The sequence below is a fragment of the Ranitomeya variabilis genome, chromosome 2 (assembly GCF_051348905.1).
Source record: "Ranitomeya variabilis isolate aRanVar5 chromosome 2, aRanVar5.hap1, whole genome shotgun sequence".
In the NCBI taxonomy this organism is placed as follows: domain Eukaryota; kingdom Metazoa; phylum Chordata; class Amphibia; order Anura; family Dendrobatidae; genus Ranitomeya; species Ranitomeya variabilis.
In genome coordinates, this window is record NC_135233.1 from 369,837,565 (window position 1) to 369,863,696 (window position 26,132).

The 26,132-nt window shown below is 39.6% G+C and overlaps 1 protein-coding gene across 1 annotated transcript; it reads right to left on the reverse strand.

Moving 5' to 3' along the window:
- Positions 1 to 17,515: 17,515 nt before the first annotated feature.
- LOC143809441 (uncharacterized) lies at positions 17,516 to 25,348 on the reverse strand. The gene is made up of 3 exons (XM_077292510.1): positions 25,254 to 25,348; positions 21,932 to 22,306; positions 17,516 to 17,917 (listed from the first exon to the last, which is right to left on the reverse strand). Exons 1-3 carry the CDS (start codon positions 25,309 to 25,311, stop codon positions 17,811 to 17,813), a joined length of 540 nt encoding a protein of 179 aa, XP_077148625.1. The 5' UTR covers positions 25,312 to 25,348; the 3' UTR covers positions 17,516 to 17,810.
- Positions 25,349 to 26,132: the final 784 nt, after the last annotated feature.

Here is a 26,132-nt window from a genome sequence, read left to right on the forward strand (position 1 = left end):
AAATTGTAAAACCTGCGTTTTGTTGCTATCTCCTGAAATCCTGTATTACAAGTTTAGGAAATATTTGGACATACCGACAGGGGAGGAAACCTTGTTAATTTGGAGAAAATGCTTTTTGGAAATATACCTGTTCTACTCGATGCTTGCTCACTCAGGAAATCCTCAAGCGCCTTCAATGCCTCCATCTCCACCTCATCATCCGGTGATATACTGTATGTGTTGTCTCTTTGTTAAATAAATATATATATATATATATATATATATATATATGTTTAAATTTAAATCAGTTTTCTTGAAAAGAGGTACACCTCTTTTGTGGCTGTAAAGAGATGAAAATTATTAGCAGGGGAAAGAGTCAATTCCTTTTCCAGGACTTCTAATTGATCCCTTGTCAGAATATGATCTGACAAATTAATTACTTAATTACCTCCAATCTGTTTTTATTTCTTTTGCCCTGATGATTGGCCTGAGATATTTTGCGTTGGACATGTAACAGGCATAAAATGAAGATTTCCTCTCCTTGCAGCAGCTCAACTATCACCACCAACAGCACCATGACCACATCCTCTATTTGATGCTCTCCTCACATTTACGGGCACTATACACCAAGCTGTAAATGCACTGTGCACCAGGCTGTATGGGCATTAAACAATAGCTGGAAGTGAACTGTGCACCAGGCTGTAAGGGCACTATACACCAGGCTGGAAGTGTACTGTGCATTAGGCTGTACAGGCACTATACACCAAGCTCGAAGTACACCAGCCTGTACGGGTACTATACACCAGGCTGGAAGTGCACTGTGCATCAGGTTGTGCGGGCACTATACACTGGGCTCAAAGTGGACCAGGCTGTATGAGCACTATACACTAGGCTGGAAGTGCATCAGACTGAACGGGCACTCGCTTGAGTCTCAAATTTTTCATTTGAGGAGCATATCCGCCTCATCCTCAGGAACTGTCCAACTGGGACAGCCCTAATGATGGCTGGATTATGTACTGAATATGCATGAATCAAAGCATTAACTGCGGTCAACTTCCTGAAGACGTTAGTCTGGATGCACGAACCGGAGTCGACTTCCAGACTGACATCAAGGAAATCGACCCTTTCTTTACTAAATTTATAAGTTTAATATTCTATGAGTTTGCATTCAATTGGTTCATGAAAGCATCAAGCTGCTGCATCACACCCCACCACAACATCAGGACATCGTCTGTATATTGGTACCAGCACAGCGCATGGTCGGCAGCCTGCGCACCCCTGACGCCAAAAATGGATCTCTCCCATGTGCCAAGGAAGAGATTAGCATATGAGAGCGCGTAGGTAGCACCCATGGCTGTGCTGCTTCACTGACCACTTTGTAGGGTCTGCCGGAAAAAAGCTTGACTGAAACAAGCATATGAGTATTAGGAATTACTTGGCTTGAGCAAGCAAGAAGCACCAGAGCATTTTACTGTTTGCTTATCTCTAGTGTAGATCTGTTTCTGGGATAGCACAGTTTTTCTAATCATGAACAACACCTTTAATTTTTACATAGAATATTTTTTAAGAAAATTACCAGTAAAGGACTAACTGCATATGTCTATTACAGCAAGTTGTAAGGTTTGGGCTGTTTTTTTTATAGATGGCCACATTGACATATTAACCACATTTTATGTTTAAGGCGTGTGAGAACTGTAAGAACTGTAAGAAATTTGAAGCAGAAGAGAAGAACTGCTGCATAATTTCACTTTTCTTCTACGCTCTGATCGCACAATGGAGCTTTTTATTATCCTGTCCCCATTTTCTCTTCTGGGTCTTTTAACAAAGATCGGTAAGAAAACATATCATGGCATCTGCCAGTTTATTCTTACTTATTGATTAAAGTGTTGATTGATGAATTTGTTTGGAATAGGCATTGAAATAAAAATAAGGACTTTTATCTTTATGGTGTAGAAGAAAAAAGTTGTTGTAGAATCGTATACTGCTCTTTTTTTAAAAAAAAAAAAAGCTAAAAACGTAAGTTTTCTATTTAAAATAAATTGAAAGCTCTACTAAACAAATACAACTTGTGTTAGTGGATGAGCTACTCGACTCCCTTTCTTACATACATACATACAGTGGTATGCCTTTTAGATGAGCTCCAGAAAGAGCATGTCGTTCAGTGGATGTTAAGCACTGCATCTAGTGGCCTCGTCTCCTCTTCATTCACCTTAACATCACACACAGTACAGTACTCAGTGGTGGCACACAATTACCCTTGTTTCCCCACACATCACAACTATCCAACCACCCAACTGACCCAGAGAACAAATCATATAATTGTGCAGTATGGATGTGTGAGATAGCAGGAACGCGGGATGCAGTGACGAGCAGGAGGCAGAACAAGAGTTAATGGGTTTATTACAAGGATTACTCCACGCAGGGAGAGGAAGGGTTAAGGGGTAATAAACTTGGGTTTGGTATCAGGGTAGGAACAAACAATTAGGAAACTGGTAAACTTTTCAGTCTGATGGCTTCCGGGTGGTGGAAGCTTGAAATCCCACGGTGGTGCCGTAGGCGACGTGTGAAATCTCTGGCCTGTTCCTGGAGGAAGGTGAAGCACTGTCTCTCAGCAGAAACGGTATATCCTGGCTGTCTCAGACGAGGTAGCAGGTCACTGGGGCAAAGTCCACTAAGTGTCGCAGTCTCTGCCTCCGCTGGAAGATAACGCTGAATGGCGCTGGTGCCTGGTTTCCCCCCTGCAACATTGGTGAAAGACCCAATAGTTCCGGAACCGGCACGAGAGAAGCATCACTGGCCCGGTCCATCTTCCTACAGATGCATGGGGCAGGGCCTGGGACAGGGCTTTTACCCGCATTTCTAGCTTAAAGATCGATCAGTAACAGGTGGATGAGTGACAGGTGTAGGCCTGGTGCTCTGAGAGCCCTGGAAAATTCAGGCAACAAACATGAAAGAGACCCAACTTGGAGTCCAAACATTTAAAAAAATTAGCGACAGACACCACTAAGGTTTCATCAATTTCCCTAAAGTAGAAATAGTATAATGGGGCTCTGACACCCCTTCCACTCTAGTCAAGCCACCCGATGGAGAAAAAACATTGAGTCTCCACATTTCACAGACTGTCACAGTCTGCAATAGTGCGAGATCAATGCAGTACACTAAAAACTACACCATCGCCTAGTCTCCCCAGTCTGTGACTGGGGTGCAAAAGTCATTGGAGATGTTCATCTTAATGACAGTTAGGCGGTCCACAAATACAGTGGATAGCCAGATGCGTTTATCCATCATGACACCAGCAGCAGCGCTGTAGACACCCTTGTTTTATTACAGGAGACGAGGACTTCAATGGAGTAGGTGTTAGGTGAGTATTTTTGTTGTTTATCATTTTCTGTTTTTTAAAAGTGACCAGGGCTTTAATTGAATGGGCATAAGGTGACTATAAATTTGTTTGCTATATCTAAATAAATTTGTACAATGGTGTGTATTTTCATTTAAAATAAAGGACTTTATTCTGAATGTTTTTTACTGACAACATGACTATGGTGTTAGTAATGGAGAGGTGTCTTACAGACAAAATACAAAGGTGACATCAACCCCTCAAACATGAACCCCATTTGCCACCGCAACAGGGCAAGTGGGAAGAGCAGGGCAAAGTATCAGAAATAACACATCTAATAGATGCGCCTTTTCTGAGTCAGCTGCAGGCTGCTTTTTTAAGGCTGGGGGGCCAATATTCATGACCACTTACCAGCCTGAGACTACCAGTCCCCAGCTGTCTGTTTTAGATTGGCTGGTTGTCAAAAATGGTAGGGACCCCATGCCTTTTTTAAAATTATTTATTTAAAAAAATGGTGTGTGGTGGGGATCCCTCTATTCTTAATAACCAGGTATGATAAAGCTGAGAGCTGAGGGTTCCAGCCCACAGCTGTCAGTTTTGCCATGCTGGTTATCAAAAATAGAACAGGTTCCATGTCATATTTTAAAATTATTTATTTATAGCGCAGGTGCTGGCTGATAAATACTCATGCAGATGTCAGCATGTGAAACACCTGATGTTCGGGGTGCCGAACCCAAACAGCTACACCGACATCCTGGAGAAGTCCATGTTTGAGGTCTGTGCCCGAACAGTAGGTGTTTGGTACGGACACTGAACTTTATTGCTTGGGGTTGTCCATCCCTACCAATGACCGAGGATGCAAACCCAGCTTTCTGATACTATGTACTACATTGCAAGCCAAAATCTGTTAGTAATCTTCAGATTTCATGATGCCTTGCACAGTCAAGGCATCCAGTGCCGGAGGCAGCAAAACAACTCCAAAACACTTTTGAACCTCTACTATATTTAACTGTAGGTACTGTGTTATTTTCTTTGTAGGTCTCATTCCTTTTTCCGTAAACAGTAGAACAATGTGCTTTACCAAAAAGGTATATCTTTTGTTTCATCTGTCCACAAGATGCTTTCCCAGAAGGATTTTGGCTTACTCACATTTATTTTGGCAAACTGCAGTCTAGCTTTTTTATGCCTCTGTGTCAGCAGTGGCGTTCTCCTGGTCTCCTGCCATAGCGTATCATTTCATTCAAATGTGTAAGCATAGTACATGCTGATACTAATGCACCCTGAGCCTGCAAGACAGCTTGATTTTCTTTGAAACTTGATTAGGGCTGCTTATCCACCATACGGATTATCCTGGGTTGCCATCTTTCATATTTTTTTCTGTGCTGTCTACAGATATTAGCTATAGTGCCATGGGTTGTAAACTTCTTGATTATGTTACACACCGTGGACAAAGGATCATCAGGATCTCCAGAAATGGACTTTTAACCTTGAGATTGTTGATATTTTTCAACAATTTTGGTTCTCAAGTCCTCAGACATTTCATTTCTCCTCTTTCTGCTCTCCAAGGATAGTGTGGCACATATATACACAATTTAAAGATTGAGTCAACTTCTCCCATTTTTTTGTTTCAAATGTGATTTTCATATTGCCCACATCTGTTACTTGTGACAGGTAAGATTGAATGAGCATCGCATGCTTGAAACAGTTGTTTATGCTTACCCAGAACTTTGGAAATGTTCCAAACATGTTGCCCATTTTTGGGGTTTTGTGTGAAATAATGTCCAACTTGTTTTTTTACTGAATTATTTTACTTGTTCCAATGCACACAAAGGAAATAAACATGTGCATAACAAAACATGTGTAATTGCAGTAATTTTCTGGTAGAAATGCTTAATTTCCTGGAGCAATTTCAAGGGCGCCAACACTTTCTGCCATGACTGCATACTTTGAAGAACCTGCCTGGGACCATAGCTGGAGACAAAACTGGTTCTACCCCCAGCTGACTTCCCCCAGCACCACAGCAGGTGATTGATAGGTCTCTATGTACATGCAAGGGAGAGACCTGTCAATCACCTCTAGCAGTGCTATGAGAAGCAGACCGGGAGTGGCACTAGGCTAGTTTGGTTTACTGCTATGGTAGGCAAATGGAGAACCTGTTAATAAACAAGGCCTATGGAAAAGGAGAGTCCATTCTTTCTTCCCCAAGAGTAGTATGGACCTAGGCAGAGATCTCTGTTTATAAGAGCCTTATTCTTTAGAGAACAGGCCTCATGAGGATTCATGCAGACCTTCAATTTTTCACAGAATGAGAAAGTGACCAAGAACATGGTACATGAGCCAACTTTTAAAATCAAACAGCATAAAAAAGGAACAAATTGTCGAAATGAACCTGATGGAATTACGGTTTATCTAACTTTCTCACTTAGCAGGTTAAACCTTCAATGATATCATTGCTGTAAAAAGGGATTGTTATGTCCCCTCTAATTCCCATTCAAAATCTCTATGGCTTTATGCACATTAAGACATAATTTCTACTTATCTTTTTTCCATCATCTACTCTAGGCACACGATAATCTGTGGTCACCGAATTAAGTAGTGACAGCAATTGGAGTAGATAGTGGCTTCACACAGGAAACTTCCTGCAATTGTGTATCCGGGAGCGAAGTACCTGTTATATGTTATTTGTAGAGAAATGTATTGTTTAAAATATGTTCTTCAGTGCGTGGAGCTTAATGAATCATTAAAAATAATCATATTTAGAAATAACATCAGGACTAAGACGTAAAACTCACACAGATGTAAAGAATATTATAGATTTCTCACTTAGACAGAGCAGCTACTTAGAAGAAACCTTTGTGTGAGGATGAAGGGCAGGAAAGATGAGTAGTGAGGTGAGTATAAGGATTAATTTTTGATTTTTTACATAATGCGCCAAAACAGTGGTTTACCCCCACATATGGGGTATCAGCGTACTCAGGACAAATTGTACAACAACTATTAGGGTCCATTTTCTCCTGTTCCCCTTGGTAAAATAGAAAAATTTGGACCTGAAGTAAATTTTTTGTGAAAAAAAGTTAAATGTTCATTTTTTTTAAACATTCCAAAAATTCCTGTAAAACACCTGAAGGGTTAATAAACTTCTTGAATGTGGTTTTGAGCACGTTGAGGGGTGCAGTTTTTAAAATGGTATCACGCTTGGGTATTTTCTATCATATAGACCCCATAAAGTGACTTCAAATGTGATGTAGTCCCTAAAAAAAAATGGTGTTGTAAAAATGAGAAATTGCTGGTCAAAATTTAACCCTTATAACTCCCTATCAAAAAAAAATTTTGGTTCCAAAATTGTGCTGATGTAAAGTAGACATGTGGGAAATGTTAATTGTTAAGTATGTTGTGTGACATATCTCTGTGATTTAAAGGCATGAAAATTCAAAGTTGGAAAATTGCAAAATTTTCAAATTTTCGCCAATTTTCCGTTTTTTTCACAAATGAACGCAAGTATTGTCAAGGAAATTGTACCACTATCATGAAGTACAATATGTCATGAGAAAACATTGTCAGAATCACCGGGATCTATTGAAGCATTCCAGAGTTATAACCTCATAAATGGACAGTGGTCAGAATTGTAAAAATTGGCCCGTCATTAACATGCAAACCATCCTTGGGGGTTGAGGGGTTAAAATTATTTATTTAAATAATTTTAAAAAATGACATGGGGTCCCCTCTATTCTTGATAACCAGGTATGATAAAGCTGACAGCTGAGGGCTCCATCCTGCAGCTGTCAGTTTTACCATGCTGGTTATCAAAAATAGAACAAACTCCATGTCATTTTTTAATGACACTCATCAGCGGTGCCTGCTCTCGCTGTTATTAGCGGCAACAGGCTTAGGCTGATGGGAGTAGTACTTACATCAGCCGAAACTTTGGTGACCGGAGGTAAAGTTTTTACCGGCAGTCACAGCTGCTGAACCTCTGACAGGCGGTAATAATCCTACGGATGATCAGAAACACCAGTGTTAATCGCAATGTCATGCAGATGTGAGCGCAGGAAATGCCTGATGTTTGGGGTGCCAAGCACAAACAGCAACACAGACTTCCTGGAGAAGTCCATGTTTGAGGTCTGTGCCCGAACAGTAGGTGTTTGGTACAGACATTAAACTTTATTGCTTGGGGTTGTCCATCACTACCCATGACCGAGGATGCAAACCCAGCTTTCTGACACTTTGCACTACATTGCAAGCCAAAATCCATTAGTAATCTTCAGATTTCATGATGAGCTGCACTCAGTCAAGGCATCCAGTGCCAGACGCAGCAAAGTAACTCCAAAATATTTTTTAACCTCTACTATATTTAAGTGTAGGTACTGTGTTATTTTCTTTGTAGGTCTCATTCATTTTCAGTAAACAGTAGAATGATGTGCTTTACCAAAAAGCTCTATCTTGGTTTCATCTGTCCACAAGATGGTTTCCCAGAAGGATTTTGGCTTACTCACATTTATTTTGGCAAGCTGCAGTCTAGCTTTTTTATGCCTCTGTGTCAGCAGTGGCGTTCTCCTGGTCTCCTGCCATAGCGTATCATTTCATTCAAATGTGTAAGTATAGTTCATGCTGATATTAATGCACCCTGAGCCTTCAAGACAGCTTGAATTTCTTTGAAACTTGATTAGGGCTGCTTATCCACCATACAGATAATCCTGGGTTGAAATCTTTCATATTTTTTTCTGTGCTGTCTACAGAGATTAGCTATAGTGCCATGGGTTGTAAACATCTTGATTGTGCTACACACCGTGGACAAAGGAACATCAGGATCTCCAGAGATGCACTTTTAACCTTGAGATTGTTGATATTTTTCAACAATTTTGGTTCTCAAGTCCGACTCCTCAGACATTTCACTTCTCCTCTTTCTGCTCTCTATGAATAGTGTGGCACATATATACACAATTTAAAGATTGAGTCAACGTCTCCCCTTTTTATCTGGTTTCAAATGTGATTTTCATATTGCCCACACCTGTTATTTGCCACAGGTGAGATTGAATGAGCATCGCATGCTTGAAACAGTTGTTTACATTTACCCACAACTTTGGAAATGTTTCAAACATGTTGCCAATTTTGGGGGTTTTGTGTTAAATGATGTGCAACTTGTTTTATTTGAGTTGTTCCAATGCACACAAAGGAAATAAACATGTGCATAACAAAACATGTATAATTGCAATAATTTTCTGGCAGAAATATTTAATTTCCTGGAGCAATTTCAAGGGTGCCAACACTTTCTGCCATGACTGCATACTTTGAAGAACCTGCCTGGGACCATAGCCGAAGACAAAACTTGGCTGGCTCTACCCCCAGTTGATTTCCCCCAGCTCGACAGCAGGTAATTGATAGGTCTCTATGTACAGTACATACATGGGAGAGACCTGTCAATCACCTCTAGCAGTGCTATGAGAAGCAGATCGGGAGTGGCACCATGCTAGTCTGATTTTATGCTATGGTAGGCAAATGCAGAACTTTTAATAAACAATGCCTATGGAAAAGGAGAGTCCATTCTTTCTTCTCCAAGAGTAGTATGGACTTAGGCAGAGATCATCTCTCTTTATAAGCACCTTAGTCTTTAGAGGACAGGCCTGGGGATTCATGCAGTTGTGAGGGAGGCCAGGGCCGTAGTTGTGGCTGACATAGGTTGCTCATTCTTGCCCTGGTCTACGGCCACATGCACAAAATGTTCCCTTTGCAGCATACCTTCATATCACCTTCCATTCCATCTGGGTCCCCTCGGTTCTGCTGCAGACTCACTTCTGACAGTTTCTTGCAAAAGGAGACAGAGTCCAGTTGCAACTCAAAACAAACGATTTTACTTGTTTCCATTCTCTTATGTCCAGCTCAGTTACAGCCTCATCATTGGAAACATCACAGTACACATCCTTGTCTATTCTTGTGATTTCCCTCACTTCTTCCGGAATGCTCCTGGGTCATACCAACTCATCCCATACCACAGCGTTCCTTCTATCCAGCATAACTACCTTCTGGAGTTCCCATGTCTGTTTCACAACAGACATAAGGGCATCAGCCCACGTAGTTAGCTGCCACATATTGGAGCTACCCTGCATTTCTTCTCTCTTGTGACCTTCGACCCACAGGCCCAGGATGACTGGGCTCCTTACTTAACATTGTGTGGTCAACTGCTTTGTCTGGGCTCTAAGGCCCTCTGACCTGTTTAGGCTCCCTGGTCCTACTGACTACATGCAGGAAGCTCTCTACACTTTACAAAGTAGGCCCCTCCTAACTAACTAGTTTCTACTGTGTCCACCTCTAGGAGGACATATGGTTGTAAAACCACAAAAAAGGCGACCAAAAGACAGCCCATATATATAAAAGTGCAAAATGCTTTATTTCAAATACAGTGTGATAAAGACAGACAGCCAACAGGCAAGAGAACAGCATGCAATACAAGTAACCATCAATTGACAACGGTAAAACATGCCAGGTGTGCACACATACAGGAACCCACTCAATATAGATAATAAATATTAGTATAAAAATAGATCAAACCCTCTACACAGAATTGTGATAAGGGAACAGGTGCCTAAGAGAATTCAAAGTGGCTCACAGGGTAAATAACGCTCTGAAAAACAGAGTGACCTTACAATTTAATGAGCAAGAAAGAATACATAATGACAACTATACCTTAATAGTGAGCGGCACCAGAGTACAGGTTTCTGAGATGTGTGCACACACCCCAACGCACGTTTCGGATCTTATCCTTCCTCAGGGGGCATGTGTCCACCTCTAGTGGGCTAACCTAGATCCTACAACCCACTGAATCCTATACTTTCCCTACATTCACAGGAACATATTTACATTACATTATAGCAGCATTGCAGGCATTCTAATACATTATAGCAGTAGAAAAGGCATTATAATACATATACAGTAGAAAGGGCATACAAAGTATTACATTCAGAACCGAGATGTTTTGAAGGCATAAGTCAGTCTCTGTAACCCCTTTACACAGGCCTTCAGTTTTTCACAGAATGAGAAAGTGACCAAGAACATGGTACATGAGCCCACTTTTAAAATCAAACAGCATAAAAAAGGAACAAATTGTTGAAATTAACCTGATGGGATTACGGTTTATCTAACATTCTCAATTAGCAGGTTAAACCTTCAATGATATCATTGCTGTAAAAAGGGATTGTTACGTCCCCTCTAATTCCCATACAAAATCTCTATAGCTTTATGCACATTGAGATATAATTTCTATTTATCTTTTTTCCATCGTCTACTCTAGGCACATGATAATCTGTGGTCACCGAGTTAAAAAGTGACAGCAATTGGAGTAGATAGTGGCTTCACACAGGAAACTTCCTGCAGTTGTGTATCCGGGAGCGAAGTACCTGTTATATGTTATTTGTAGAAAAATGTATTGTTCAAAATATGTTCTTCAGTGCGTGGGGCTTAATGTATCATTAAAAAGAATCATATTTAGAAATAAGAACATCAGGACTAAGATGTAAAACTCACACAGATGGAAAGAATATTATAGATTTCTCACTTAGACAGAGCAGCTACACAGAAGAAACCTCTATGTGAGGACGGAGGGTCTGAAAGATGAGTGGTGAGGTGAGTATAAGGATTTATTTTTATTTTTTGTATGATATACTTACTGTGCTCTCAAGTTTGGAGAGACCCCAGAAGCATAATAAGGGACAGTAAATTTGTGGAGAATAACTTCTGATCTATTTGAATTACCTGTGAAAATCCATGCAAACGGGAATATGAATTTTGATTGATCCGCTCATCTCTGGTCCTGATACATAAAATCATAAAACTGAACGGGGATGTACTATTTTTTTCTCATGACTGTACTAGTCACACGTTAAGGCCAGTTTCACACGTCAGTGGCTCCGGTACGTGTGGTGACAGTTTCCTCACGTACCGGAGACACTGACTTACCTAGGCACATTAAAATAAATGTGTCTCTGCACATGTCAGCGTGTTTTCACGGACCGTGTGTCCGTGTGCAAAACACGGAGACATGTCCGCTTTTCTCCGGCAGCACGGTCCGCAAAGCGTCCCACACACGTACACACGGAGAACAGTGTGCACTCTCCTCCGTGTGCACGTCCCGCCACAGGAGAAACAGCGCTACAGTTAAGCACTGTCCCCTGCATGTGGTGCTGAAGCCGGCATTCATCCCTTCTGTCCTGCTAGGCTCAAAGCATCACTTGCAGGAGAGAAGGGATGAAAGATCAAGGTTTTTTTTGTTAAAAATAAAGTTTGTGGTCACCTTCTGCGTCCCACCCCTCCCCACCCCCTGCGCAGCCGCCCACTTGCAGAGAAATACTCACCCAGCTCCTGCGATGCCTCCTTTCAGCGCCAGCAACTTGTCTTGTGCGAGCGGTCATGTGGTACCGCTCATTACAGTGGTAAATATGCAGCTCCACCTCCCATAGGGGTGGAGCCGCAGATTAATCACTGTAATGAGTAATACCACATGACCGCTCACACAGGACAGGCTGCCGGCGCTGAGAGGAGGCATTGCAGGAGCTGGGTGAGTATTTCTCTGCAAGTGGGTGGGTGCGCGGGGGGTGGGGAGGGGTGGGACGCAGGAGGTGACCACAAAGTTTATTTTTAACAAAAAAAACTTGATCTTTCATCCCTTCTCTCCTGCAAGCGCTGCTTTCAGCCAAGCAGGACAGAAGGGATGAATGCCGGCTTCAGCACCACACGCAGGGGACAGCGCTTAACTGTAGCGCTGTTTCTCCTGTGGCTGCTGCACGTGTGCCACACTGATGTGCCACATGAGCACACGGACACACGGACACGGATAACTCCAGTACCGGAATTATCTGGACGTGTGAGACTGGCCTAAAGAGGTGTCAGGTCCAAAAACACTATTATGGTTCACTCACGTCTGCGTTTATAAAGTAGCTGAGATTCTCAGGCGAGTGTCATGCGTTTTTTTTTCTCGTGTACTCGAAAATGGGAAAAAAAATTCAAAGTGCGGTGAAATTGCAAAAAAAGTGCAATTCCACAACTGTTTTTTGGATTTTTTTACCATGTTCACCAAATGCTAAAACTAACCTGCCATTATAATTCTCCAGGTCATTGTGAGTTTATAGATACCAAACATGTCTAGGTTCATTTTTATTTCAGTGGTGAAAAATAAATCCAAAGTTTATTAATGAAAAAATGCATCATTTTCCGACACCCATAGCGTCTTCATTTTTCAGGATCTGTGGCCGGGTGAGGGCTTATTTTGTGCGTGCTGAGCTGACGTTTTTAAAGATACCATTTTGGTGTGTATATGATCTTTTGATCGCTCGTTATTGCATTTTAATGCAATGTTGTGGCGATCAAAACACCATAATTCTTGGGTTTGGGCTTTTTTTTTGCTACGCCGTTTAGTGATCAGGTTAATTCTTTTTAGATTCATAGATTGGGTGATTCTGAATGCGGCGATACCAAATATGTATATGTTTGATTTTTTGGTTTGTTTGTTTCATTTTGAATGGAGCGAAAGGGGGGTGATTTGAACTTTTATATATATTTTTTTATTTTTTAAATATTTTTTAAAACTTGTTTTCTACTTTTTGCATGCTTCAGTTGTCTCCATGGGAGACTAGAAGCTGCAGTTGTCCGATTGGCCCTGCTACATACACGCGATGATGAGATCACCTGTATGTAGCAGAAATGCTCACCTGCTATGAGCGCTAAGCATTGGGCGGCACTCATAGCAATCTGGCACTGACAACCATAGAAGTCTGCTAGAAACCTCTGGTTGTCATGGAGACCCATCAGTGACCCGCAACCACTTAACGGGGTCACCGATGGGCAGGATTTCTGGCACGCTTGCCAGAAGCGAGCGTTAAATGCTGTTGTCAGAGATTGACAGCGGCATTTAACAGGTTAACAGCTGCAGGTGGATCGCGATTACACCCTCGGCTGTTAGAGGCACATGTCAGCTGTTCAAAACAGCTGACATCTGCTGGGAGTACTGTACTAGTACGGTGCATGTCGTGAAGGGGTTAATATCAACTCACATCTGTCTACTTAGCCTTAACTGGTTATAAAAAAGGGGAGATCCCAAAAAAATGACATGTGGTCACCCCTATTTTTAATGAACCAGGACAGGCTAATAACATAGCTGAGGGCTGGTCTAAATAGGCTGTGAAGGGGCCATGGATATTGGCCCCCTCCTCACTAACAACACCAGAAATGGTGCATACATTAGATTTTGGGGTTGATGTCAGCTGTGTAATGTCTGCTAACATCAAGCCCAGGGGTGAGTAATGGAGATATGTCTTTTCAGACACCCCCATTATTAACCCCGCAGTCAAAAAGAAATAAACACACATAGAGAAAAGTCCTTTAATTGTAAAAAATACTTCCCAGCCCTCTTTTACACATTAATTACCATTACATACTTAAATTATCCAAAGGGGACCTCCATAAATCCATCCCACAAAGATCTCCATCTGTGCTACATCCAGATGGTGTGTTGAGTGCTGACATCATTAATGTGACCACTCAGCATGCCAGCCTGAACACACTGACAGTGGCATGTAAATCCGGCTGCTGCGACAAGTGCTGACATTGTGAAGGTTATTGCAGTTCATCGGCTATGAACTGTGGTAACCTTACTGACATCAGCGCTCGCAAGTCTGAAAACTGATGAGTGACCAGTGGAGAGTTTATGAGAAGAAAATTGAGACCAGTTATCTATTTAACTCAATACCATGTTAACGTGGCCAGTTTTAGTCAAGACCTTGGGAAAAAATTAAAAATGTGCGCCCAAATGCTAACATATTTGTATTGTACTGTGTCTTTGGCCAGTTCGAAATCTAAGGGGTTAATATGCTGTCAGCACTGGGTGAAGCCATTCTATGTAAACCCCTGAAATCCAGTTCCCACTGCAAATCAATGGTTCAGCTATCCTGGTTCAAACCACTGTGCTTCCTGGTTTATCCTGATTATTCCCATTCTTTGACCTCGGCTTGATATTTGACTTCCACTTATTTTAGCTTCTGTTCCTGATGTGAGCTCTTGGCTTTGGTGTCCATTCCTACCTCTGTTTTGTACTTCCGACAGCAGCCCTTCTGTAGGAACTCTCCACTGAATCCTGGTGCAAGATCACTTTATAAGGGTTAAGGGGTATTGGGGTTCCTCTGGAATGTGCCAGACAGAGTGGCTTGTGCCAAGTCTGTCGAAAATCACCTTTAGCTGGTGGCCTCAGGCTGAGGTGATACTAACCCCCAAATAATAACGCCATACTAAACTTCCTTCTAGCAGCATGAACCTAAGACCTCAGTAATGTCATAAGAAATCTCAGAGACTCACTCTTGTTCTTGCTTGTTGTGACCGTTGGCACTTCCAGGTGCAACTACATATGCATCCTGCTGCCAGCTCTTTACTTTTGAGTTAATACATTTTGTACTTTATTAATATGGACTTTTATGGAAGCTCCGGTTGATGCTCTTAGAAGCAGGTGCTGGCAGTATAGCAAAGAGGAATGAGTGTAACAGGCTGCCACGAGAGGTGGTGAGTCATCCATCAAAGGAAGTCTTCAAACAGAGACTGGACAGACATCTGTGAGAGATGGTTTAGTGAATCCTGCATTCTACATGGGGGTTGGACACGATGACCCTGGAAGTCCCTTCCAACTCTAACATGATTCTGAAAGTGTGCACTTAACCTGTGGGGAGAGCAGTAGTTTTACATAATTTTTTTGTTGAGGGAGGGGAATTTTTACGATTTTGAGCACCTTTCCATTCATTTTTTCAGATAAGGAGATTAAAAAAAACTGTAAGGCAATATGTGCACATATTCGGAATTGCCGTGGAAATTATCATGGCAATTCCACAACTCCCTGCCATGGGAAATATGCATGCAGAATTGGCATGCATATTCCCGCTAAACACTAGCGTTTTGTAAGCGTAATTAGCTTGCAGAATGCTTGCATTTTCCAAGCGATCTGTAGCTTCACTTGGAAAACTGATTGACAGGTTGGTCACACCTGTCAAACATAGTATTTGACAAGTGTGACCAACTTTTTACTGTTGATGCTGCCTATGCAGCATCAATAGTAAAAAGATATAATGTTAAAAATAACAAAAAAATAAAAAATCGTGATATTCTCACCTTCCGGCGGCCCCTGCAGCCTTCCCGATCCTTGCGATGCTCCCATCAACTTCCGTTCCCAGAGATGCCTCGCGACAATGAACCCAGATGACGTAGCATCACGCGAGACCGCTACGTCATCACAGGTCATTGTCACAAGGCATCACTGGGAACGGGAGCTGCCAGGAGCATCGCTAAGGCCTGGGCGGGATCTGGGGGCCGCCAGAAGGTAAGTATATAACTATTTTTATTCCCAGGGCCTGGAGGAGAGTCTTCACACCCGGGTACCATCCGCACATGATCCGCTTACAGTATTTTGCGCATGGTGGGCATAGCCCCATGTGGAAAGTAAGCAGATCAATGCATTCCTATGTGTGCGGAATCGCCGCGATTAGCACAGCTTTGTGGAATCCCTTTGAATTCATAGGGCTGTGTTGAGTATGCATTTTTGCAGCAAAAATGTGGTAAAAACGCATATAATCCGCAACGTGTGCACATAGCCTAACTTAGGCATTTTTCTTTTTACAGCTTCCTATAAATAACAAGAAAGGTATATATCTTTGTACGGTGTTAGTCAGTAGATAGAAAAATATTAAGATTTGAGAATCCTCAGTGGTTGATACCTTTTAATGGCTAACTGAAAAGATGGTAACAAATTGCAAGCTTTCGACACTGCTATGGTCTCTTCTATGCCTGATAAACGGAACTGAGTGGTCTCGAAAGTTTGCAACTGGTTACCATCTTTTCAGTTAGCCATTAAAAGGTATCAACCACTAAGGACTCTCAAATCTTAATATTCTTATAAATAACAAGATACTGTATTTTAATACTTCTATTATATGCTATTTTTTGCACTTTCTTAGATGTATGCAACACAAGGGCGACAAGTGAGGTGATTTTTATAAATTTTAATTTTTAGGGGTTTTTTTTACCTTTGATTTTGATGTGTACAGAGCTATTTCTCTAATCCAGGGAGAAGACTGCATGACAAGAGGATCATCTTGCAATAGGAAGGGAGGATGTTGGCATGGCAGAAGGGCCTCCCATCTCTGTATAAATGCCTGGATGTCCCAATTGTAAGTTGCAGGTGGGTGTCAGCTGTATAGTACAGTCGGTACTCGCCAAGTATGGAGTGGTGTCAGCTTCTAACCCCACTGCTACACAACATATGACGTACAAATGGGGCGATCATGTGCTTATAAGATTCTCCTCTGCTTCTAGTCCACACATGACAATGCAAATTGCATATTTGTGGCCAAATGACAACCTCTGGAACCGGCAAACAGAGCCCAATCCTCAAAGTTACACACTGTTTTTAGGATTCGGCAAGAATCAATGGTTGCCAAAAACTCTACCGGGGCCAGTCAACCCCCTGGTCAAGTCTCATACATTTTTTTCATTAAGGCTTTTAGTTCCATTTCACTGATAAAGAAAAGCCACAAACTTCTGCTCTGTGAATCCAAGTAATTCATGTAAGTTTTATTTAAAACCAGAGAGAACTTCGTATTTAACATTTTATTTTATTGCCAAAAATGTTGGACTATAGAAGCAAATATAGAAAAGAGAAAATGCTTTTCATTTAGTAAATGCCAGAATTATTCACATTAGAAGCAGAAATAATGAAACATTTGTAAGGCTTTGTGCACACGTTGCGGATTAGGCTTAGGAATTTCTGTTGCGGATTCAGTCTCTCCTGGCAGAAAACGCACCTGCGTTTTTTTGTGCGGTTCCGCAGCTTTTTTTGTGCATTTTTGCTGCGGTTTTCTTGCGGATTTGCTGCGTTTTTTACCCCTGCGGTTTTCTATAATGGAATGGGTACAAAAACGCTGCAGATTCACAAAAAAGAAGTGACATGCTACTTCTTTTAAACCGCAGCGTTTCCGCAGCGGATTTTCCGCAACGTCTGCACAGCATTTTTTTTTTCTCATTGATTTACATTGTACTGTAAATCAATTGCGGATCTGCAGCGTTTCTGCACTGCAAAAAACGCTGCGGATCCGCAGAGAGTCCGCAACGTGTGCACATACCCTTACTCGCTCCCCCAAAAAATCCAAAAACGTCTATTTTATTAATGAATCTGGTTTTTGTACCTTCTCTAAAAGGTGTTTCTAGAGATAAAATATTAAAGAGGTTGTCTTATGAAGAGACATGGACTAACTACATGGCCACTGGACCAGGGTCCGGAGAAACTTTTTGCTCAACTCTCGTAATGATAATCCCATATACAGTAAGTTGTATGTGCTACGATGAGGCCGGCACAGTTCTTTGTTAGTACATGGTTATTCCTACCATTACTAATAAAATATAGAAAAGCCCAAAAAAGAGAGGAGAAAATCCTCCAAGATTGTAGGAGTAACTGATGGTGGGTAAAATGGCCCTAGCAGGACTTCTTCACTACAATTCCCAGGAGTGTGATGAGAATGATGAGGCAGATGATACGTAAGATTTCCACTGGAAGGAACACTTTGTGTCTACACACTCTATCTGTAAAATAAAGACACAATTAGATTAATGAGTATTGGTTGATCATGGGTCACTTTTGAGCTTAATTACAAAAATGTATGAAAAAGTAAGAAAAGTAGACACTGAAGATAATTGCTTGTTGCTTAAAGTGAATGACCACCTTTTAGCTCAACCAGATCTCCATTCTGATACTGATCTCCAAATTGCCTTCAAAAAGTTTTTAATTGTGAAATCTTCCAGCCATCACAAGAGGGTGCTCAGGAGCTCAGTGCATACTGTGTTATTACTGACTTCAATGTATAAATTGTATGCAGAGGGCTCCCCCTAGTAGTGGCTGTTGCCAGACAGAACCTATCTCTTCAGTTATCCAGGGGATTTAGATCTCTGGATTTATCTACATTTCCCGGAACAGCAATATGTTGTCCATTTAATGTAACACTAAGTTACTATTTTCATGTCTATTTCACAGCTATAAACTATTACTGTTGGAAACAAGGGTTATACTTAAGGTTCTTGGCACAATTACACCCTACAGTCTATGTTGTAGAAAAGGCAAGAAACTCCGACATAAATGAGCAAGTGATAATCATCAACTCTCCAGCCTCTTTTCTCACCATCTTTGGTTGTATCACCAGCAATCCTTCTAGGACACTTTATATAAGGTTAAAAAAAAGAGCACATTATTAATTAAATTAAGAAATACTATTGTTTTGATTTAAAGGGAAGCTTTCACCTCTATTAACCTGTAGATATGGGGTTAATCTGCAGGTTAATAGCATTCTGAACCTGCCCAGCGCCCGCACTTGGAGCTCCGCTGCCGGGAGGAAATTAACTTTATTCAACCCAGCAGCATTTAGAGTTTAGTTATGGGGTAGCGTCGGTTTGGTTTCAGTCACCACTCTGTGCATAGTGAGTGGTGGCTGTGACCGCACTACCGGCACTGACTGACAGCATGCTCTGTGTTAGGGGCTGGCTGTCAGTCAGTGTCAGGGGCTCAGTTACAGCGCTCGCTCTTTACACGCAGAGCGGTAACTGAAGCAGCACCGGCACCGCCCCATGACAGAACATTGAACTTAGGATGGGTCTTCATGAATGTCTGATTAGCGAGGGGTACAAAACCTAGTGCCCCCACGGATTAGCTGTTCCTAGTGCCAGCAGCGGTTAGACCATCGATATGAAAGTCCCAGATAAATCCTTTATATTATCGTGTGATCAAAGTACTGAAGGCAAATGAAGGATTTTTATAGAGGGGTTTCCGTGTGTTGGTGCCTACAATAAAGACAGCAAAGTTTCTGAACTTGTACAGAATTGGTAAATTTTTTACATACTAAAAAAAATGCTGCAAATTAAGAACCTTTAAAAAAAAAGAAGTGCTAACCCCTTCACAACTTTGCAAATTTTCATTTTGAGCTTCTGTTTCTTTGCTTCCCTGCTTCCCAAAGCCATAACTTTTCTATTTTTCTGTCAATATGGCCGTTAGAGGGCTTGTTTTTGCAAAAAGAGTTGTACTTTTGAACGACACCTTTGATTTTACCATATAGTGTACTGGAAAACAAGAAAAAAAATCCAAGCGCAGTGAAATTCCCCCAAAAAGTCCAATACCACGATAGTTTTTTTTTTTTTTGCCATGTTCACTAAATTCTAGAAATCACCTGCCACGATGATCCTCCAAGTCATTACGAGTACACAGATACCAAACATGTGTAGGTTTTTTTTTTATTTAACTGGTAAATACAAAATCAAAAGTTTGTAAAAAAAAAATTACGCCACTTTGCGAGACCCGTAGCGTCTCCATTTTTCGGGAGCTGGGACTGACACCAAGCTGATGGTTTTATTGATACTATTTTGGGGTAGATACGATCATTTCATAGCCTAATATTTCATTTTATTGTAATGTTGTGGTGGGCAAAATAACGTAATTCTGGCTTTTTGATTTTCTTCTCGTTACACCATTTACCAATCAGATTATATTTTGATATGTTAGACATCTTTTAATGCAGCGATACCAAATGTGTATTTTTCATTGTTTTATTTTGAATACGGAAAAATGAAGTTATTTGAACTTGTATGTTCGTATTAATTAATAATAATATATAATAATTAATTAAATTTTTTATATATTGTTTAATATATGTGTAGTAGAAATCATCATCTGCAATGACAGGCATGGGGGTCTTCTGTAGACCCCCAGCTTTCATGCCAACCCATCGGTGCCCCGCAATCACGCGACAGGGGCGCTGATGGGTGGGGTTTGTATTGCGCTTCCGGCATGCTCGTGTTAAAGCGAACCTGTCACCAGGATTTTGCTCAGTAAAGTACAGACATTGTCAGGTTGGCGCCATTATACTGATTAAAATGATACCTTGATTGATGAAATCTGTCTTGTGATTGTTGTTTAATCTGTATTTGTAGTTTTCAGTTAATGAGATTCTCGTGCTTTAGGACGACCTGTAGGTGGGGCCATGGGTGGAGCTGTGGGTGGGGCCATGGGCGGGACTTTATGTGGTGCTGTGCTTACATATTCATTAGTATGGGCTTATGATAGGTCACTGATCTTTCAGTGACCGCCCCCTATTTTACATACTGGATATACTATTGTGGGGCTACAAAAAAAATTCTACTTCATCAAAATTGTGCCGGCGGTGGCACCTGCGCAGTAGCATGATACATACCTAATATGCCTATATGCTTTATTCTTACACTATCATGGGGTGGAAAAAAATTATCTTCATCAAATTGGCCATAGCATCTATCGCATTCCAATAGATGCTACTGCGCAAGCACCGCAGCCAGCGCCATTTTTATGGAGAAAAAAAAATTGCATCATAATATGGTGCAAGCCTATTAAAAAATAGTGTAAAAGCAAAACAGTTTTTAAAAATATAAAAAAGTTTAATAAAAAAGTATATGTAAAAGTTCAAATTACCCCTCCTGTTCCCCTGTTAAAAATAAATAAACATAAAGTATTTGGTATTGCCACATCCTTAAAAGTCTGATCTATTAAAATATGGAATTACTATATCTGATTGTTAAACACCATGAGGAATCAAAAAAAATCAAAACCCCAGAATTCAGGGATTTTTTAATCACCTCACCTCTCTAAAAATGTAATAATATAAAATCAAGGCATTAAATGTACATGATACTAATATTAATGAACGTATCATCTCACTGCACACGAAACAAGCCCTCATTCAGGCCCCCAAAAAAAAAAAAAAATTGGGGGCAAGATTTGAATTTTTTCTCATCACTTAAACAGAAAAAAATTGATACACATTTGGGATCGCGGTAATGGACTGAAATGGATAACCATGCTTCCAAATCATTTAGCAGAATTGCATTTTTTTCACCATTTCATCACACTTCACGTACCATGCCCAAATTGGCTCGCCACAACACATTCATGGGGCTCCAATGAGTTGACATGGCAGTCGGGGGCCTTCTTGGCACTCCTGTGAAGTTCAGCCACCGGTTAAGCTACATAGGAGTCTCAGATTTTCACTATGTTGGCAATACCGTAGTATTACAGTATATAGCTTAAGTGATCAGATGATCTCAGGTTTAAGTCGCCTAAGAGAGCTAAATAATAAATCAAAAATAATGTTTTTGAAAATATATAAAAATTCAAGTCACCCTACTTTTCCCTATGAAAAATGATAGAAAATTAAAATCTCTGCTCCTTCTAAACCAATGGAATAAAAAGTGATCAAAAAGTAATTTATACGGCAACTTGTCATCAGCTCAAAAACAAGCCACCACACAGCTCCAACTATGCAAAAATAATGATACATTTTCTTTTTCTTTTCTAATAAACTTTAGAATTTTTTTTTAAATTTAAATAAAAAAAAAATCTATGAAAATTTGGTATAACCATAACAGTACTGTCCAAAATTGAGTCAGGTCTCCGTCCTTATTTCTTATTTCTCACATTGTCTTTTTTTTGCCTTCCTCTATCTCAGAGTAATGTATGAATCCTAGATCCAGCTACATTTACAGTGGAATGGATGCTGCTGTAAACTGCTAGTCATAAAATACCTGCAGAAAATGAACTCGGAGTGATCTCCAGTCTGGTCCCAGTTCCGGTTCCAGTTTTTCTTCCAGACCTTATATGACAGCAGAACCTTCCCGAGTCGGTCTCCATCAGGTTGTTGATAGTGATTGTAGTCTTCCCCTCATAGGTGGGTACTTGCGAGCTTTGCGGAATCTGGACAGCATCTGGGAAGGAGATGTTTACCCTGTGCTGGTAACACGGGCTATCCTGAAGGTTCTGGGTACTATTGCATCCAATGGACCATGTCACAGAGTAGGCTGTAAACTTAGATGTAAATGAGCAAGTGATGGTCACCGACTTTCCAACTTCTGCTGTCACATTCTCTGGTTGTGTCACTACCACTCCTTCCTCGACAGCTCCTGTAAAGGAGTAAAGATGGCCATGCACATCAAAGACAGGTAGGTCGATGGTTGAGCAACCTTTGAATGACTTGTTGGTGAATGATCATACAGTATATATATTATTTTTAATTCCATGATTGATACTTATAATTATACTTTACTGACATTATTATATTTCGTCATGTCATGCCCATATTTATATTATGATATGCGTGTATTTGTGTATCTATATCTATACATACAGTGGGTATGGAAAGTATTCAGACCCCTTTAAATTTTTCACTCTTTGTTTCATTACAGCCATTTGGTAAATTCAAAAAAGTTCATTTTATTTCACATTACTGTACACTCTGCACCCCATCTTGACTGAAAAAAAAAACCAGAAATGTAGTAATTTTTGCAAATTTATTAAAAATGAAAATCTGAAATATCACATGGACATATGTATTCAGACCCTTTGCTCAGTATTGAGGAGAAGCACCTTTTGAGCTAGTACAGCCATGAGTCTTCTTGGGAATGATGCAACAAGTTTTTCACATCTGGATTTGGGGATCCTCTGCCATTCTTCCTTGCAGATTCTCTCCAGTTCCGTCAGGTTGGATGGTGAACATTGGTGGACAGCCATTTTCAGGTCTCTCCAGAGATGCTCAGTTGGGTTTAGGTCAGGGCTCTGGCTGGGCCAGTCAAGAATGGTCACAGAGTTGTTCTGAAGTCACTGCTTTGTTATTTTAGCTGTGTGCTTAGGGTCATTGTCTTGTTGGAAGGTGAACCTTCGGCCACGTCTGAGGTCCAGAGCACTCTGGAAGAGGTTTTCATCCAGGATATCTTTGTATTTGGCCGTATTCATGTTTCTTTCAATGGCAACCAGTCGTCCTGACCATGCAGCTGAAAAACACCCCTATAGCATGATGCTGCTACCACCATGTTTCACTGTTGGGATTGTATTGGGCAGGTGATGAGCAGTGCCTGGTTTTCTCCACACATGCCTCTAGAATTATCACCAAAAAGGTCTATCTTCGTCTCATCAGACCAGAGAATCTCATTTGCCCAGATCTGTGCTTTGCCACAATTCTGTCTCTGAGCTCCTTGGCCAGTTCCTTTGACCTCATGATTCTCATTTGGTCTGACATGCACTGTGAGCTGTGAGGTCTTATATAGACAAGTGTGTGCCTTTCCAAATCAAGTCCTATCTGTGTAAGTAACACAGCTGGACTCCAATGAAGGAGTAGAACCATGTCAATGAGGATCACAAGGAAATGGACAGCATGTGACTTAAATATGAGTGTCTGAGCAGAGGGTCTGAATACTTATGACCATGTGATATTTCAGTTTTTCTTTTTTAATAAATTTGAAGTTACCAAATGGCTGCAATGAAACAAAGAGTGAACAATTGGAAGGGTTCTGAAATCTTTTCGTACCCACTGTATATATATATAGAGAGAGAGATATCGATATACAAATACATGCATATCATACTATAAATATGGGCATGACATGCTGAAATATAATAATGTCAGTATTGTCTAATTATTATAAGTAACAATCATAATGAAATTTAAAAAAACATATATAAGATTATCATTTTATAAATATAATAAATACACTAAATGTTTTTTTTTAAGTAAAAACTCTTTTGTAAACATTCATAAAACATGGAACATAGTAATACTTGATATCTTATAACCATAAAGTGAATTATTCCATTTTATTTGATGATTGATGAGCAGGATAGATTAAAAAAAAAGTTTGTCTTTCAGTTTTTATGTTCTGCCCATGATAATAATTAATACAAATTAAATGCATAAATTAAAGCGCTATATGTGAATGTAGTATAACAAATATTTTTCTTCATATGCCTATTCTTGATGCTTTAAGAAGCTCATAGATCTAATTGTGTAACTCTTGCTTTTATTATTATTATTATTATTATTATTATTATTATTGTGTTAAATGCCAAAATTACTTCTGAACACAGTAGGTTGACATTTTTTTTCTTACTTTATACAATCTCAAATAGAATATAATATATTTTATATATAATTATAATTATATAATTTATATAATTTTATGTTATAAAATTGACATTTATGTTTTTTTATAGTTAAGGGTTATCTAACAAATATTAGAATTTGAAGAAAAATGTCAGCCCGTTTTCATCATCTTCTATATTTGTGACTGTGTTGGAATTTATAGCAGATTAATTGCATTAGTGCCCAAAGAAAGTCTAGTATAAAATTAAAGGTATAAAGAAAATTTTATCTCTTGTGAGACATGATCTCCTGAGGTTCAGAATAAAGGCATGAAGAGAGATTGTGATGAAACTTAACGGCTCTTTTTAATAATCTTTTAATTCTTACAAAACACTATTTATTTGGTTTTTCATTTATTGTTTTACTTTATTAAAATTATATTACAACTTTATATAAACAACTTTATATAACTTATTTATAGAAAAATACATTTTCTCCTTGATTTCATACAAATTACCGGTATTATAATTAGACATTATATCATTTATATTATTTAAAATACATTTAGGCTTAAAAACAGAAATAAACATACCGTACGTAAAGTTTTCTTAACTTTTATTTATATTTATCATTCTTACTTGGCAATGAATTTTATCAATATGTCCAAATCTTGAAACATTCGGTATATATCTGTTTGTATTTTCTTGGTTTTTTTTATGTCCTTAGGTAAAAGTAGACATTGGAATAAAAAGTAGATTTTGATTTGTTTTGTCTGTTTTTATGTCTTTTTAGCCTATGGCAGCCTATATTAAGTAGAAAGTTTTAAAGTTTTTTGCTATTTTTGTTTTACATAAACAACATTATATGGTTTTACTGCCAAACACATTTTTCTTTCTCCACAAATAACATTATTTTTTTACATCTCTTTTCTGAAGTTATTCAGAATTTTACAAATTAAAATAAACTAGTGGATGCCATGAGATATGTTTTCTTACCGATCTGTAGAACAAGGCCCAGAAGAGAGAATATGAAGAGAGTCCCAGAAAGCTCCATTTTGCGATCAGAGTGTTGATAAAAAAGAAAGATTGTGCAGCGGTTCTTCTCTTGTGTTTTATATCACTTACCCATCTCACTCCCCTTAAATGGAAAATGTGGTTAATGCGTCATCGTGACCATCCGGTATATCGTGCAAAAGTCACGTATCATGAAAACTGACCAAAGAATACAACTTATTGCAAGGTAAATAAGGTGTACTGGATTTCACATCACATTAGCGTCACCTCTGAAGACCAACTTATATTTTTCATAAGAATGAATCTACATAAAAACAAAAGGCGTTGACCATGATCAGAAAAACTATGCCCTATGCTGATAGTGATCCCAGTTACGCCCCACATTTCATGGGTCAACCGTTTGCATAACTTGAACTTTGAATCATGCACTTTTACCATTGCAAAATTAAAAAAGTAAAGACTAAAATAAAAATATTTTGGTATTGTTGGATCTGTAAAAGGCCTCTTTGTTCAATTATAGATTTATTAAGCTCATATGTTAACCGCCTAAAACAAAAAAAATGAAACCAAGCCTTGGCATAGTTTCAACTAAGAAATAAGAAGACGTTATGTATCTCAGAAAACAACAACATTTTTTACACAGTTCAGAAGTTTTTTTAACAGATAAAACATAAAAAATTACCATATACAGTTTGGAATTGCCATAATTGCACTGACTTAAAGATTCACATTGCTAGATCACTTTTACCAAACACTAAGCATCTTAATAATGATAATACCTCCTAAATAATGGAAGAATTGAGTTTTTCTCAACCAACTTTGAATTTTTCTCTGTATCTCAGATCAACACTTTGTAAAGTG